Source organism: Schistocerca gregaria, chromosome 1, assembly GCF_023897955.1.
Source record: "Schistocerca gregaria isolate iqSchGreg1 chromosome 1, iqSchGreg1.2, whole genome shotgun sequence".
NCBI classification, from domain to species: Eukaryota; Metazoa; Arthropoda; class Insecta; order Orthoptera; family Acrididae; genus Schistocerca; species Schistocerca gregaria.
Window position 1 is genome coordinate 362,410,859 of NC_064920.1, and position 15,782 is coordinate 362,426,640.

General features: G+C 43.2%; 1 protein-coding gene across 1 annotated transcript in view; it reads left to right on the top strand.

Annotated features, from left to right (window-relative positions):
- Positions 1–783: 783 nt before the first annotated feature.
- LOC126346409 (uncharacterized) overlaps positions 784–15,782 on the top strand; it is a 38,140-nt gene continuing 23,141 nt past the window's right edge. Inside the window, exon 1 of the mRNA XM_050002184.1 lies at positions 784–916. Within this exon, the coding sequence (XP_049858141.1) occupies positions 829–916 (88 nt within the window). The 5' untranslated portion in view covers positions 784–828. The remainder of the gene's footprint in view (positions 917–15,782) is intronic.

The window sequence follows — 15,782 nt, forward strand, 5'->3', positions numbered from 1 at the left end:
GATAGGCTACAATCCGACCTTTATCAAAGTCGGAAACGTGATGGTACGCATTTCTCCTCCTAACACGAGGCATCACAACAACGTTTCAAGAGGCAACGCTGGTCAACTGCTGTTTGTGTATGAGAAACCGGTTGGAAAATTTCTTCGTGTCAGCACGTTGTAGGTGTCACCACCGGCGCCAACCTTGTGTGAATGCTCTGAAAAGATAATCATTTGCATATCACAGCATCTTCTTCCGGTCGGTTGAATTTCGCGTCTGTAGCACGTCATCTTCGTGGTTGGTTGGTTGGTTGTTTTGGGGAAGGAGACGAGACAGCGAGGTCATCGGTCTCATCGCATTACGGAAGGACGGGGAAGGACGTCAGCCGTGCCCTTTGGAAGGAACCATCCCGGCATTTGCCTGGAGCGATTTAGGGAAATCACGGAAAACCTAAATCAGGATGGCCGGACGCGGTATTGAACCGTCCTGTGTCTAACAACTGCGCCACCTCGCTCGGTGGTCATCTTCGTGCTGTAGCAATTTCAATGACCAGTAGTGTAGTTTTACGAACCATTTGCCAAACACCACAGAACGAATCGCGCAGTAATCGTGTGGATGCAGTGATGGTAAAGAAAAGTTCAAGTCTGAGAAAAGCTGTGTGAGTTTGCAGCCGAATGACGTGTATGGTGCAGGCCCCCTGGCTCCTTAACCTTGGGCCGAGGACTGCCCGGTGGGCGGGAGCGGCCAGTGATCTGAGCGAGGCGTCAGCGTGCTGAGTGTTGACCGTAGTCGCCGGTATATAGGAGAGGCGGAGGAAGCGGCAGCCAGTCCACCGGCGGCAGCACACCATGGCGTCCACCGCCCACAGGCTGCTGGAGGCAGCCTCACCAGCACTGCTGCTGCTGCTGCTCGCTGTCGCTACAGCGAACCCACTGGGTGAGTCTGACGAATGCACTCAGCGTTTCTCTTCCGTAGCATGAACGCAGTTCCGTACTGCGGGATGTCAGTATTACGTTCCGCTCTTGTTCGAAGTATTAGGAACATAGGAGATGGACGCAACAGTCTTCACTAGATGCTCAGCTCGAAATAAACGTAGATAAAGAAAGACGAGTCGGGTCAGGGATTTTCTCTGCCTCGTGATGGCTGGGTGTTGTGTGTTGTCCTTAGGTTAGTTAGGTTTAAGTAGTTCTAAGTTCTAGGGGACTGATGACCATGGATGTTAAGTCCCATAGTGCTCAGAGCCATTTGAACCATTTTTTTGAAAGACGAGTTGACACGATGTCTCTTTCCTAGTAGGCACAGGTGAAAGTCTGAAGGTCATCACTGGCTCCAATGCATAACACGTTTTCAAAATTCAAACGGCTCTGAGCGCAATGGGATTTAACTACTGAGGTCGTCAGTCCCCTAGAACTTAGAACTACTGAAACCTAACTAACCTAAGGACATCACACACACCCATGCCCGACGCAGGATTCGAAACTGCGACCGTAGCGGTCGCGCGGTTCCAGACTGTAGCGCTTAGAACCGCTCGGCCACCGCGGCCGGGTAACACGTTCTCAGTAGTTCGTTTATTTATTGATATATTTTAAACTTCCTCCAAGGAAAATAATATACCTTATAATTATAACAGGCAGACAAACGAGACTGATGGAAAAAGTAAGTAAACTGTTTTATTATCTTAAAAGTAATCGCCATCAACTCAGACGTCGCTTCTTTCGACCGTGGGTTCTGCTAGCTAGGTACATTGCAGTTTACCCAACACAGTCAATTCGCACTCACCACGGAGTGACTGGCGGGTAGTAACGCGTTAGTGTCGCTCAGGGCAGAGAGTCAACGTCAGGACTGGCCGACTGACCCCACCGTTTCACTCTCTATGTGGACAACTGTCTGACTGCCGGCGTCCGAGTAGGCACACGAGGAATGAGGCTTGCTATTTAAGGGGTTAGGTCGTCAAACGGGCCGAATTGGAGCAGGAGAGGCACCACAGGACATTTCAATTTCCACTGTCTATACTTTTACAATTGATTCATAAAACTTTGTCAGCATGGCCAGGAAGGATTCAGGATTCACACTCGTAGCAGCGGAAGTTCAAAAACAAAAACAAAATATTTTTTTCATGTGAAATTTCATCATTTTTTCACTTACTATTGGCTGCATTTGTTGCTATAGGAACATTTTTCTTCATAAATGAGAGAGATTCTTCGATGAATTTTTCACAGCATACAAACCGTACTTAAAAGTGTATGAAACTCTAGAATCTCTTTAATTTATGAAAAAAAATGAATGAGCTGTTACGTTTTAAACTTCATGTTTCGAAAAAAATCAAAATTTGTAGTTAATTATCTTAGTTTTTACCACAGTTTTTAATAGATTTGGAAAATTCTAGAGTTTCATACCCTTGTAAGTATGGTTTGAATGCTGTGCAAAATTCACCAAAGAATCTCTCTTACTTGTGAAGAAAAACGTACTTATAGCAACAAATGCAGCCAACAGTAAGTGAAAAATGATGAAATTTCATATCTAAAAAAAATTATTTTTCTTATGTTTTTGCACTTCCACTGCTATGAGTGTGAATTCTGAATCCTTCCTGGTCATGCTGACAAACTTTTATGATTTTATTCATAAAAGTATAGACAGTAGAAAATAAAATGTCCTGTGGTGCCTCTCCTGCTCCAAGTCGGCCCGTTTGACGTCCTACCCCCCTCAATGGGATCTCCAATGTTAGGAGCTTTATGGAGCCCCTTAAGGAAATAGCATCCTGGGCTGGATAGAAGTCCAGGTATATTAGCCGGAGGAGGGCGACAGTCTCATCTAATACATTTATCCCACTGTGAGACAACACGGTGAATGGCTTCATGCAAAAATGTTTGTGGTTGCCTCTGCAATCATGACTGTACTCAGTCGTGTACCCCTCCGTCCGGATCAAATCGACAGCCAATAATGTCTTCCTTCGGGGCTCCAAAAACATGAAAATCGCATGGGAAGAGATCGGGACTGTACGGAGGATATGTAGGTGCTTTCTATCGAAACGTCTGCAGTATTATCGAAACAATCTCCTACCAAAATCATGGCCCATATGTTGCCAAAGTCGTTTAGAGTACGAGTGCCCTGAAGGAAGACATTCGATGTCGTCGATTTGCTTCGGAAGAAGAGGTGCACGCTTGATTCCTTAAGCAATCGCAAATGCTTTTCCATGAAGGCACTGATTGTTTTATTATACAGTGGGATGATTGTATTAAAATTATAGCGATTATTTCTTAAATAATAAACAGTTTATTTACTTTTCCCATCCATTTCGTTTTCATTTGACTGACCCTTACACAAACTCGTGCAAAACGTAGTAGAGAAACAGCACGGAAAAGATGTAAACACCAGGTTTGAATCTATCAAGACTAATAATGAATGATATTGATTCTCACCAAAGTACTTACACTATATATGCTTACTACTAATGCATATAACGAAGAAACTGAAAGAAAGGCACGCTGAAGTTAAAAATATAAATGTAACTCTTGTTGGGACTGGAATTCGATAGCAGCAAACGAAAGGAAACGAAAAATACCAAGAGAACACGGCTTGACGGAAACGAAAATTATGGGAAGTTAGGCTCAAAGCACAATGTAACTTATAACACTTAACTTATAACACTTAACATACCATGCAAGTCTTCTTTGTACGTGGAAGATAGCGAAGGGTTTAGAATTGCTTACATAGTAGTAAGACAGAGACCGGAAAAACAGATTTTAATGATCAAAAGATTTCCAGGAGCAAATGTGTCAGTTATGAACCACCTCACAACTTCCCTAACAACGACTTGTGCGCTGTAATAATATTAAAAATTACCAGTCGTTAATCAGCACAGTTTGTAACATGTATTTAGTGCCAGTCCAATGTCGTGGAAATGAATATTCTGATATCTGTCTCCCGGTGTGAATCGGACGATATTTTAACCAGTTCTTCTAGTTTTCCACCAGCTTTGTTCGTCGCAGTAATTGACATGTTCTGCCGAAGCGACTAAAATGTTATATAAAGCACTGTTATCTGGAAAACTTCTGTCGTTTATATTAGAGCGATCGTTTAATATGATTATATGAGATGTCTCTACATATATCACTCTGAAACTATGGCTACTGGCCCATTTTCGTTATGTTTTGGTTTGAGTCATCGCACTATCGATTATTCAGACAGACACGTTTACAGGCAGCTTCTGTACTTCAGTAAATTCTACTTCTGAAGTTACCCTAAAGACGTAGCATATTCCATGTGTTATATGTTATCGAGAAAGTTCTACCAGAGTATCTGAGCGATTGCTTGAGGTGCACCACCCCTTACTAGATTAATTCAAAGTGTCGCGTATGGTCGAATATCAGTTTCAATTATTGCGTTTCTGTAGGTTTATTATTAAGTACGGGTAAATTTCGCATTACGGGAGTGACTGCGCTGAACGTCATCGTTTCCAAGTAAACACCCGGACCTACGAAATATTTTTCGAGAGGTAGATACTCAAGTTTTTTATGTACGTTCTTCACAAGTCACGCCACGTTCATGCGTCTCGATTTGTAGGAGGTATTATTTGCATTTTAAAGGGCCTGATGACATCAGCTCATCTTCAGACTTGTCACAAACAAAGTTCTGCGAGTCATACGGAATGATAGTGCAATTCGGTTGCGAGAAGGCAGCTCACACCAGTATCGTTGGCAAAAGGAAGACATGTGGCGTAGACGAAAAGTGTTCTTCACAGTACACACCAGTTACGAAGAAGACGTACCAACCACACAAAACCAACAAGACACAGTTTTTCTTTTCTGCCAGCAACTTATTTCATTGGAAGATTAATTAAACGCGGCTTTTCATATCATTATGACTGCAAATGAGTTTTACAGCACTGCAATCTGTATTACTTGCTTTGTCTCAGAACTTTCGATATTTTCCCATTCATTGACTGCTCCGCCTATACTCGTTTGTGGTTTATCCAAGGGATACCGATCTTTCAATGAAAGATGCAAGACTAGTTTACGACCGCGCCTCCATACAGCACCGTATTAATGCTTACCACTACTGTCAGATACTGTTTCTTCCTTTCAGAGACGTAATTTATACTGTTTGGAGCACCACGTATGTTGTTACATAGTGTCTTCCGGAAAGAAATGTAAATCAGTATTTCATTACACTCCGTGGTCGAAAGAACATGCCGAAATTAGAGGTAACAAAATACTATTAGGTCAATTTCATTCCGTCCTTATCTCAGAATTAAAAACTAATAATTAATTAAGGCGGTGACAGTCAATGATCCCTTCAATGCCGATGCACACCAATCTTGACCTCTGACAGGAATGCCGCGAGTAAGGAGGGTAATGAGAGGTGGCACTACATCAGTAGTGTGTGCTGTAAGTTGAGAATTGTACCTGATGGGAGGCGTACTGGGGTCGTTCGTGTGGTTGTGGTGACCACTGCGTCTCGATGGCCTAGGTACGAATATCGCTCTGGAGCAAATTTTCAACTCGCCCCATTGATATACATAATGCTCACTTTAATTTCTTTGTGTCAGAACTGAACACATTTTTTCAGTGCAGAAAACTTCTGCTCACTGTTTTAACTGATGGCCTATCATCCTATCCCTTGTCCTTGTCAGTGTTTTCCACACATCCCTTTCCTCTCCGATTCTGTGCAGAACTTGCTCAATCCTTACCTTATCAGTCCACCTAATTTTCAACATTTGTCTGTAGCACCACATCTCAAATGCTTCGATTCTCTTCTGTTTCGGATTTCCCACAGTCCATGTTTCACTACCATACAATGCTGTGCTTCAAACGTACATTATCAGAAATTTCTTCCTCAAATTAAGGCCAATATTTGATACCAGCAGACGTCTATAGGCCAGGAATGCATTTTTCGCCAGTGCTATTCTGCTTTTGATGTCGTCCTTGCTTCGTCTGTCATTGATTATTTTGCTGCCTAGGTAGTTCCTTAACATCATCTACTTCGTGACCATCAATTCTGACGTTAAGTTGCTCACTGTTCTGTTTCTGCTACTTCTCATTACTTTCGTCTTTCTTCGATTTTCTCTCAGTCCATAATCTGCACTCATTAGACCTGTTTATCCCATCATGTAGATCACGTAATTCTTCATCACTTTCACTCAGGATAGCAATGTCATCAGCGAATCGTATCATTGTCATTTTTTGCCTTGAATTTTAATTCCGCTCCTGAATCTTTATTTTATTTCCATCATTGCTTCTTCGATATACAGATTGATCAGTATGGGCGAAAGAATACTTCCATGTCTTACAGTCTTTTTAATCCGAACACTTATTTTGTAGTTGTTCACTCTCTCCCTATAGCTTACCCCTATTTTTCTTTGAATTCCGAACATCTTACGCCATGTAACGTTGAAGAACGGTTTTTCCAGGTCGATAAATCCTATGAATGTGTCTTAATTTTTCTTCAGTCTTCCTTCCATTATCAACCTCGTCAGAATTGCCTTTCTGGTGCCTTTACCTTTCGTAAAGCCAAACTGATCGCCATCAAACACATCCTCAGTTTCCTTTTCCATTCTTCTGTATATTATTCTTGTCATCAACGTGGATGCATCAACTGTTAAACTGATTGTGCGATAATTCTCGCACTTTTCAGTTCTTGCAGTCTTCGGAATTGTGTGGATGATATATTTTCGAAAGTATTTTTTCGCCACATCTGTTTCCACCTACCCGATATCTCCTCTGCACTTAACAGTGGAATTCATGTTGCGCTCTTAATGTTACCACCATTGCTTTTAATTTCACCTAAGGTTGTTTTGTCTTTCCTGTATGCTGAGTCGGTCCTTTAGACAATCATTTTTTGTCGATTTCTTCACATTTTTCATGCAGCCATTTCGTCTTAGCTTCTGGTTCGTCAGCGACTTGTATTTCTGCATTCCTGAATTTCCCTGGACATTTTTGTACTTCATTCTTTCGTCGATTAACTGAAGTATTTCTTCTATTACCCACTGTTTCTTCGCTGTTATCACCTTTGTACCTATGTTTTTCTTCACAACTTCTGTGATTACTCTTTTTGGAGATGTCCATTCCTCTTTAACTGTACTGCCAAATGAGATATTCCTTATTGCTGTGTTTCTAGCCTTCGAGAATTTCAGGCGTATGTCGTCATTTCTTAGTACTTCTGTACCTCTCTTCTATACGTATTGATTCTTGCTGACTAATTTCTTAAACTTCAGCCTACTCTTCATCATTAATACTTTGTGATCTGAGTCCATATCCACTCATGAGTAAGCCTTATAATCCAGTATCTGATTTCGGAATCTCTGTCTGACCATGATGTGATCTAACTGAATTCTTCCCATATCACCCGGCCTTTTCCAAGTATACCTACTCCTCCTGTCATTCTTAAACAGAGTATTCGCTATTACAGGCTGAAATTTGTTACAGAACTCAATTAGTCTTTCTTCTCTCGAACTCTCTGTCCCAAGCTCATATTCCCCTATAACCATTTCTTCTACTTCTTCCCATACAACTGCATTCTAGTCCCCGTGACTATTAGATTTTCACCTCTATTTATATACTGTATTGCCCTTTCAATATCCCCACATACTTTATCTCCTATTTTCAGCTCGCGACGACGGCATATACACTCCTGGAAATGGAAAAAAGAACACATTGACACCGGTGTGTCAGACCCACCATACTTGCTCCGGACACTGCGAGAGGGCTGTACAAGCAATGATCACACGCACGGCACAGCGGACACACCAGGAACCGCGGTGTTGGCCGTCGAATGGCGCTAGCTGCGCAGCATTTGTGCACCGCCGCCGTCAGTGTCAGCCAGTTTGCCGTGGCATACGGAGCTCCATCGCAGTCTTTAACACTGGTAGCATGCCGCGACAGCGTGGACGTGAACCGTATATGCAGATGATGGACTTTGAGCGAGGGCGTATAGTGGGCATGCGGGAGGCCGGGTGGACCTACCGCCGAATTGCTCAACACGTGGGACGTGAGGTCTCCACAGTACATCGATGTTGTCGCCAGTGGTCGGCGGAAGGTGCACGTGCCCGTCGACCTGGGACCGGACCGCAGCGACGCACGGATGCACGCCAAGACCGTAGGATCCTACGCAGTGCCGTAGGGGACCGCACCGCCACTTCCCAGCAAATTAGGGACACTGTTGCTCCTGGGGTATCATCGAGGACCATTCGGAACCGTCTCCATGAAGCTGGGCTACGGTCCCGCACACCGTTAGGCCGTCTTCCGCTCACGCCCCAACATCGTGCAGCCCGCCTGCAGTGGTGTCGCGACAGGCGTGAATGGAGGGACGAATGGAGACGTGTCGTCTTCAGCGATGAGAGTCGCTTCTGCCTTGGTGCCAATGATGGTCGTATTCGTGTTTGGCGCCGTGCAGGTGAGCGCCACAATCAGGACTGCATACGACCGAGGCACACAGGGCCAGCACCCAGCATCATGGTGTGGGGAACGATCTGCTACACTGGCCGTACACCTTTGGTGATCGTCGAGGGGACACTGAATAGTGCACGGTACATCCAAACCGTCATCGAACCCATCGTTCTACCATTCCTAGACCGGCAAGGGAACTTGCTGTTCCAACAGGACAATACACGTCCGCATGTATCCCGTACCACCCAACGTGCTCTAGAAGGTGTAAGTCAACTACCCTGGCCAGCAAGATCTCCGGATCTGTCCCCCATTGAGCATGTTTGGGACTGGATGAAGCGTCGTCTCACGCGGTCTGCACGTCCAGCACGAACGCTGGTCCAACTGAGGCGCCAGGTGGAAATGGCATGGCAAGCCGTTCCACAGGACTACATCCAGCATCTCTACGATCGTCTCCATGGGAGAATAGCAGCCTGCATTGCCGTGAAAGGTGGATATACACTGTACTAGTGCCGACATTGTGCATGCTGTGTTGCCTGTGTCTATGTGCCTGTGGTTCTGTCAGTGTGATCATGTGATGTATCTGACCCCAGGAATGTGTCAATAAAGTTTCCCCTTCCTGGGACAATGAATTCACGGTGTTCTTATTTCAATTTCCAGGAGTGTATATCTGAAGTATCTCTGTCGGTGTTGGTGTGGAATCGATTGTGATAAGAACAGCCCTGTCACTGAACTGTTCACAGAAATACACTCTCTGCCCTATCTTCCTATTCTTAACAAATCCTACTCCCGTTACACCATTTTCTGCAGCTTTTGATACTACCCTGTACTTAACTGACCAGAAATCCGTGTCTTCTTTCCCTTTCACTTCAGTGACCCCTACTATAACTGGGTTGAGCCTTTGCGTTTCCCTTTTCAAATTTTCTATCTCCCCTACCACGTTCAAGCTTCTGACATTCCACGCCCGCCTCGTAGAACGTTATGCTTTCATTGTTATTGACTCTATTTCTCTTGGTCAGCTCCCTCTTGGCAGTGTATTCCCGGATATCCGAATGGGTGATTGTACCGTAATCTTTTCCCAATGGAGAGATCATCGTGACACTTATTCACTTACTGGCGACGTGTCCTGTGGATGCATGTTATGTGTCTTTAATGCAGTGGTTTCCATTACCCTCTTACATATTCGCTCAGCAGTGATTCGACCCTTTAGTGAGGTGATAAACTCATTCAATAGGTGAATGAGTTGTCGGTTTATGGTGTGATTTAAACTATTTAGCTTCTTGGTTGGTATCATACGTAGTAGCTTCTCCAGCTAATACAACAAAGGCCGTGTCAGATTCGTTATGGCTGCTTCAGTGACAGTAGCAGGGATAAAGAACATAGGACCAGCTTTGTTATAAGTCGTATGATCGATTAACATCCCACTATCTGTTCATTCGAATCTCATCATTGCTTTGGGCTTTCCACATTTCTAGCAGTTTACAATCACTACCTCTGGAGTAAACATAGAATAAACCGGATGCATACCCACCTTCCAACACTTCCCTATGACATCCTGCTGCTTTCCCCTTATCTAGGAATAACAGAATTGCACAGGCTTGTGTGTCAGTCTGAACCAACCTAGTCAGACATATATTAATTCCCTCTATCTCTCTCTGGCACACGTGTAACTCATCCATTGACATCAATACAGAGCAATATTTGCCCTTGGAGACTGATGACACTGCCTGAGTTTTCATCTGTACAAATTTGTTGACGGGTTACGATTTCTGGATTTTCTTGATGGTAACGAGGGAATGGAATTTGCACCATTCTCATTAACACAAAGAGGCATAATAACTACATTAAAATATTAACATAATGTCCCTGTTTTCCCCAATTTGGCCTTAATCTCTTCAAAATATGATGGTGTCTTTCTACCATATACCACCTCATATGACGAAAATCCAACACTGATATGTACATTACAATCATATGTAGCTATGATGTAAAATGGGTAAATGTCCCATTTATTGTGAGAGCTGTTTAGATAATAACTTAAAATCTTGCCAAACGTACAATATATACATTTCGTTCTTCTGTTTGATTGAGGATGGAAGGGCTCCGCAATAGATAACATAGCTGCATAACAACATTGGACATAATGTTAATAATCTGATTTGTAATCATAGTGCTCCAAATGCCAGACTTTAATTACCAGCTGTTTACCATAGCATGTGCCACTGTACTCGCTTGTGAGTCTGGATTGCAACCATCGTGACATAATGTGTAAAGTGTTCTGTATGTTTAACACGTAGAGCTACCCACCAATGCTAAACTGAATGGACACAAAATGTCCCTCCCTACCACTTCAAATGGCTTGGATGCCTCCATAATCTTTGCAGCAGACTCATTGATGACTGAGATTAGCATGTTGTATGCACAGCATACAGTTCCTCACATTCTGGTTGGCGTCTTACCTCCTTGTCCTCCATCAGTATTGCTCAGCTATTTGACAATCAGTTGTTCTTTTGCCTCTGTGACCTGCTGATGCATGGTCATGCATTTCCCTCATCAGTTCATCCTTTAAAGTTGTAGATACCACAACCCATGGTGTGTACTTCATCATCTTATAAACGAGTCCCTCATGTGCCGCAAACTGCGACTGTGTCCGAAATAAATGGCAGTCGCTGTCAGCAGTCTGTGTTTCTTGACAGGGAGCAAGGCTTCTGCCAAGCAATCGTATGACCCAAATCTTTCTGCTCTAGCCATCGACAGAGCTATGTTTCTTGCTGTGTTCACGCACTGTCTCATATTCGAATCCACTGAACTTTAACGCCTGATGGGTTAACCTACTCAAAGAATCTTCCAGTCCTAGTAAACATTTTGACACCATGTCAATAAAAAAATGGTTCAAATGGCTCTGAGCGCTATGGGACTTAGGAGCTGTGGTCATAAGTCCCCTAGAACTTAGAACTACTTAAACCTAACTAACCTAAGGACATCACACACATCCATGCCCGAGGCAGGATTCGAACCTGCGACCATAGCAGTCGCACGGTTCCGGATTGCGCGCATAGAACCGCGAGACCATGTCAATAGTAACTGATCTCCCTACCACATATGTAATATATGTAATACCATATATCACACTTCACCTCTTTCTGCATGGTTGAGTGATTCCATTCTGCTTTATTCAAATGTCTTAGTCCATACGCTATTGGATGTTTCTTGCTCTCTATATCCTGACTTAAAACTATTCAGTCACCTGATTGCCTGCACCACAGAATAGGATAAACTATTTTTGTAATTAGGTAATATGATATCAGACTTGAAATTACAATGAAATGAATACCCCTACCTGAATACAGGCGTTGGTATAAGTCAATGTAGACAGTTGGAAAGGTGTGCCCCGACCAGGACTCGAAACCGCTTACAAGGCAGACGCTCTATCCATCTGAGCCGCCGAGGAGACAGATGATAGAGCAACTGCAGGGACTTATCTCTGGCACGCCTTCCATGAGACCCACATTCGCAACTTATAGTTCCGCACTATTTTCATAGTGCCCCTGCCCATTATACTCATTACTTGCGGCTTTACTGCTGATTCCCGTGAGAGTTCGGGCACTCTTTGTGCGTCCACACAGAAGAAGATGGTCAAATGGCAGGTGAGCCTTAACTATTTATATATGAAGATGGTATCTGTTCTTTTGGACATATCCGAAAGAACAGACACCATCTTCATGTAAATATTAGACCTGTTGTTAACACCTCTTTCAATTTCTCAGATGTGGTCTGACAGTCAGTTGACTACTGCAATATTATAGTTTTTTTCAACAAATGAGTTAATGGTCTAGCAATTTCAGGGTGTTTTCGATAAGAATTATACACTACTAAAATGATGAAAGTAATTTGGTTGTTTGGTGCAGTAAGAAATCTGAGACAACACATATCAACCCTGGATCAGTCTTCACGCCATTTTGGCTGATCACAAGACCTGTATAGTTTATCTTAGTACATGTAAAGTAGCATGTTTCAATACTTAATGTTAAATGCCTTGAATATCATCTCTTAAACACTTCCGTCAGTTGTTGCACATGCTTCTTTAATTTCTTAGAAAACACAATAACACTGATAAAAATAGACCATACACTGCTGTGGTTTAAATTCCCTTAGCACTCCATCCAACAGCCCACGGAATGTGGCTGGTGGTCGAGGCCATACTACATCCATCGACACTGATAGTGATCCAAGGATTGGTAGATATAGTTTTCAGGTTGTCTTCTGGAAGCACTGCCAACTGTCGATATTAACTCTTCAAGCCCATCTTGGAGAAATATTTATAGTGACCTAGGTTGCCCAAAATCGCTTCAAATCTGTCTTCAAGAAATTTTTACATTGACCATGGCTGCCCAAAATATCCGTTGTCTTTGGTAAAGGATACACATTCGTGATTGTCCTTTCATTTTGGTATAGAGAATCACAAGATCTATATTTCCTTACTTCATCCAATGACTTGTTTGGACTAATGGCAGTGATTGCTTCCCATGGATTATCACTTCCTCGATAATGATACTAAGTGATGTATTCTTCCGTTATAGTTTCAAAGTGTGTGTGTTTTTCTTCCGGCTTTTTGTAAGTTAGGGAGTTATTCTCAACCAGTATTTTATCCTAAGACACAGGTGTGGCTCTTAATGGTTCCCTAGGATTCAACATATTTGCGAATCGTATTTGCAATGTATCCATACCTTGTTTAGCTTTTTAAATTTCTACCTGCTCATATAATGCAGATACATTGATGGTACACATTGGCAACCATAGAACCCTTTAGTAGATATACTTAGTCAGACCCACAATTTCCTACACTCGCCAGAAACACGTAATCTCCGTGTATTGCCTGCATGAATGATGTTACTCTCCGAAGCACAAAACAGTGTGAAATATGTAACTCGCAATTGTGATTCAATGGCCCTATATAAAACACAACAAGTTGTTTCGTAGGTCAGTACCCACATTCACCCAGAGTAATTTTCCTGTATCTCTCCGTACTTTATCATGCAAATTGAGCTTTAATGAACGTGTACACTGTTTATTTGATGCCACGCTCATGATCGACAAACCTTGCACCCACGCACCATTTCCATAGGTCGTTCTCACCTGGAGAAACATTTCAACCATTTGAAGTCTCGGGTGTGCAGAATTGTTTGCGGCATTGCGTTCCCATGGAGAAGGAGAAGTTCGTTTGTATTTTTGTGACAACTTATTGCTCAAGTCGATTTTCAATCTCCTGAGGGTAGCGCAATACAATTCGAGTTGATCGTCGCACTGTGAGGGGAACGAATATGTCAACAGTGCCAACGGAGGCGTCCAGTCGTGCAGCGAGCTGTTTGATTGTGATACGTCGGTCACATCGCATGAGACTGAGCGCATGCTCCACTGTTGGAGTCACAACTGTGTGTAACTGGTCGGCACGCGGGAGATCGGACAGGTTTGCGCCACCTCACTCACTGTGCCTTTGTTCACTGCCAGGTCTCTGTAGACATTCTGCAAGCGCCTTTGAATATCTGTGATACTCTGGTTTCCCGACAAAAGAAACTCAATGACTGTTCTGTGCTCAGGACACGCCTTCGTTACAGACGCCGTTTTAGAGGCTACACATAGCGCCACCAACTATCGGAACTCATGAAACCATAGCGGCTGAAATGAGAATATACCACCATGTCCCACAACAAATTTTGCATTTTTTTCAACCGAAATTGGCCGAGAAAAAATATGCCACATTGTTTATTGACCTCCTCGTACGGATGCAATCTGCAGTTGCAAGTCAGCAGAAAGGATGAGCAACGACCATTTCGTGGTCAACGAATGTGTTAATAATATATTCCATGCGTCTAACAAATCATTTGTCTCCGCTGCTCTGAAGTCGATTTTGTTAACGACTGCTTATGATGAAGCGGAGAAATCCAAATTTTCATTGCCAGTATATGGCAAGCAAGGGGAAGCGAGGAAGGTAGCGAAAGGCTCCTTATTATTGTCTTTTTTCCAATGTCTTACGTTAAATTTCTTTTCCACTCTGTGCCTCTTGAAGGTTTTTGTTAGTGATCCGTTTGCCGAAGGGAAACGATAAGCACGGTGCCCTTTTGTTTCGTCTAAAGAAGTATGCTATGAGTCGACGCAGATTTCATTCTCTTCCTCTTTTCTCCCCCGAATCAAAGCAGTCAGAAGACTGACAACTCAAAAATTAATTGTAACGTATTTCTCGACAAATAGATCATTTACTTTTGATAAGCCATATATGTAACTCTCACACTGGACGAAGTGCCTTGTTTGATACTGTAATATTATAGAGTAGTTACTTCCCAAATCTGCTTCAATGTACCCTATTCACTCCAACTGCAGTACTCATGTACCAAATACGTAATTCTGATTGCTTGTGAACAAGGTGTAACCAAATTTCCTGAACAGACTTTGAGGGCTCGTAGCGGGGATCAAGACGGTTAAGTTTAGGGTAAGTTCTCATGTCCAGGTAAGTACCGTTTGCCACCACACGCAAAATAGCGCAATATAGTTGTTCTCTGACTTCTGCAGCTTGCCCAGACGATCAGGGACAGCACATGAGAATTGAGGTGGTGTGCTGTTCTGTTAGAACCACATGTTTCGACTTACTTGCAGTGCCACAGTTTCCAAGAGCCCATGCAGTATCCCGTCAAGGAATCGCAAATACATGGCACCTTCTGATGTGGAGGAAGAAGGTACGGCGCAGCCACACATCCATCCAGGATAACTGCCCAGATGTTCAGACAATGTCGTCTTGAAACATATGGGGCGTGCGGCATGCCGGTTTTATCAGCCCGCACAGGACTATTGTAGGAATCGAGAACACATTTCCTGGTGAACTTCGCTCCATCCGTGAAAACGACTGGCTATAGGACAATGTGCTCGTCTACACAACACTGCAAGAACCAGCTGTAGAAAGTGGCTCCTGACGAAAAAATCCTGTAGCTGCATTGCCAATACTTTCCAGAGGGGAGAGGGAGCTGTTACTGGTGTAGCTGCTGCCATCTAGAACACGCCAGACAGTTTCTAAACATTCATGGTGGTGTCTGTTTGTACTATATTGTGTCTCCCTACCACTTTCGCGCAACGACGCTCTGAGTGTGTTTTTTAGGGAATTAACTAGTTTGAACCTGGGACCTGTTGCTGGTAAGGAGACGCCAGACCACACATGACATGTAGAATTCAGAAGAGTTCAGTGAGACTATCGATGATATAACCAAATACTTAATGATCTCAGCGTCAGCTCCACTGCACTCCCTGTAAAAGAATCTTAATACTAACTGAATTTAGTGGAAAGCGTTCAAGGCTTTCCTATTTTTAGTTAGCTGGTAAAATAACGTCGAAAATGCAGTTAAGTTTACCATTGGAAATTTTATTCTATTCAC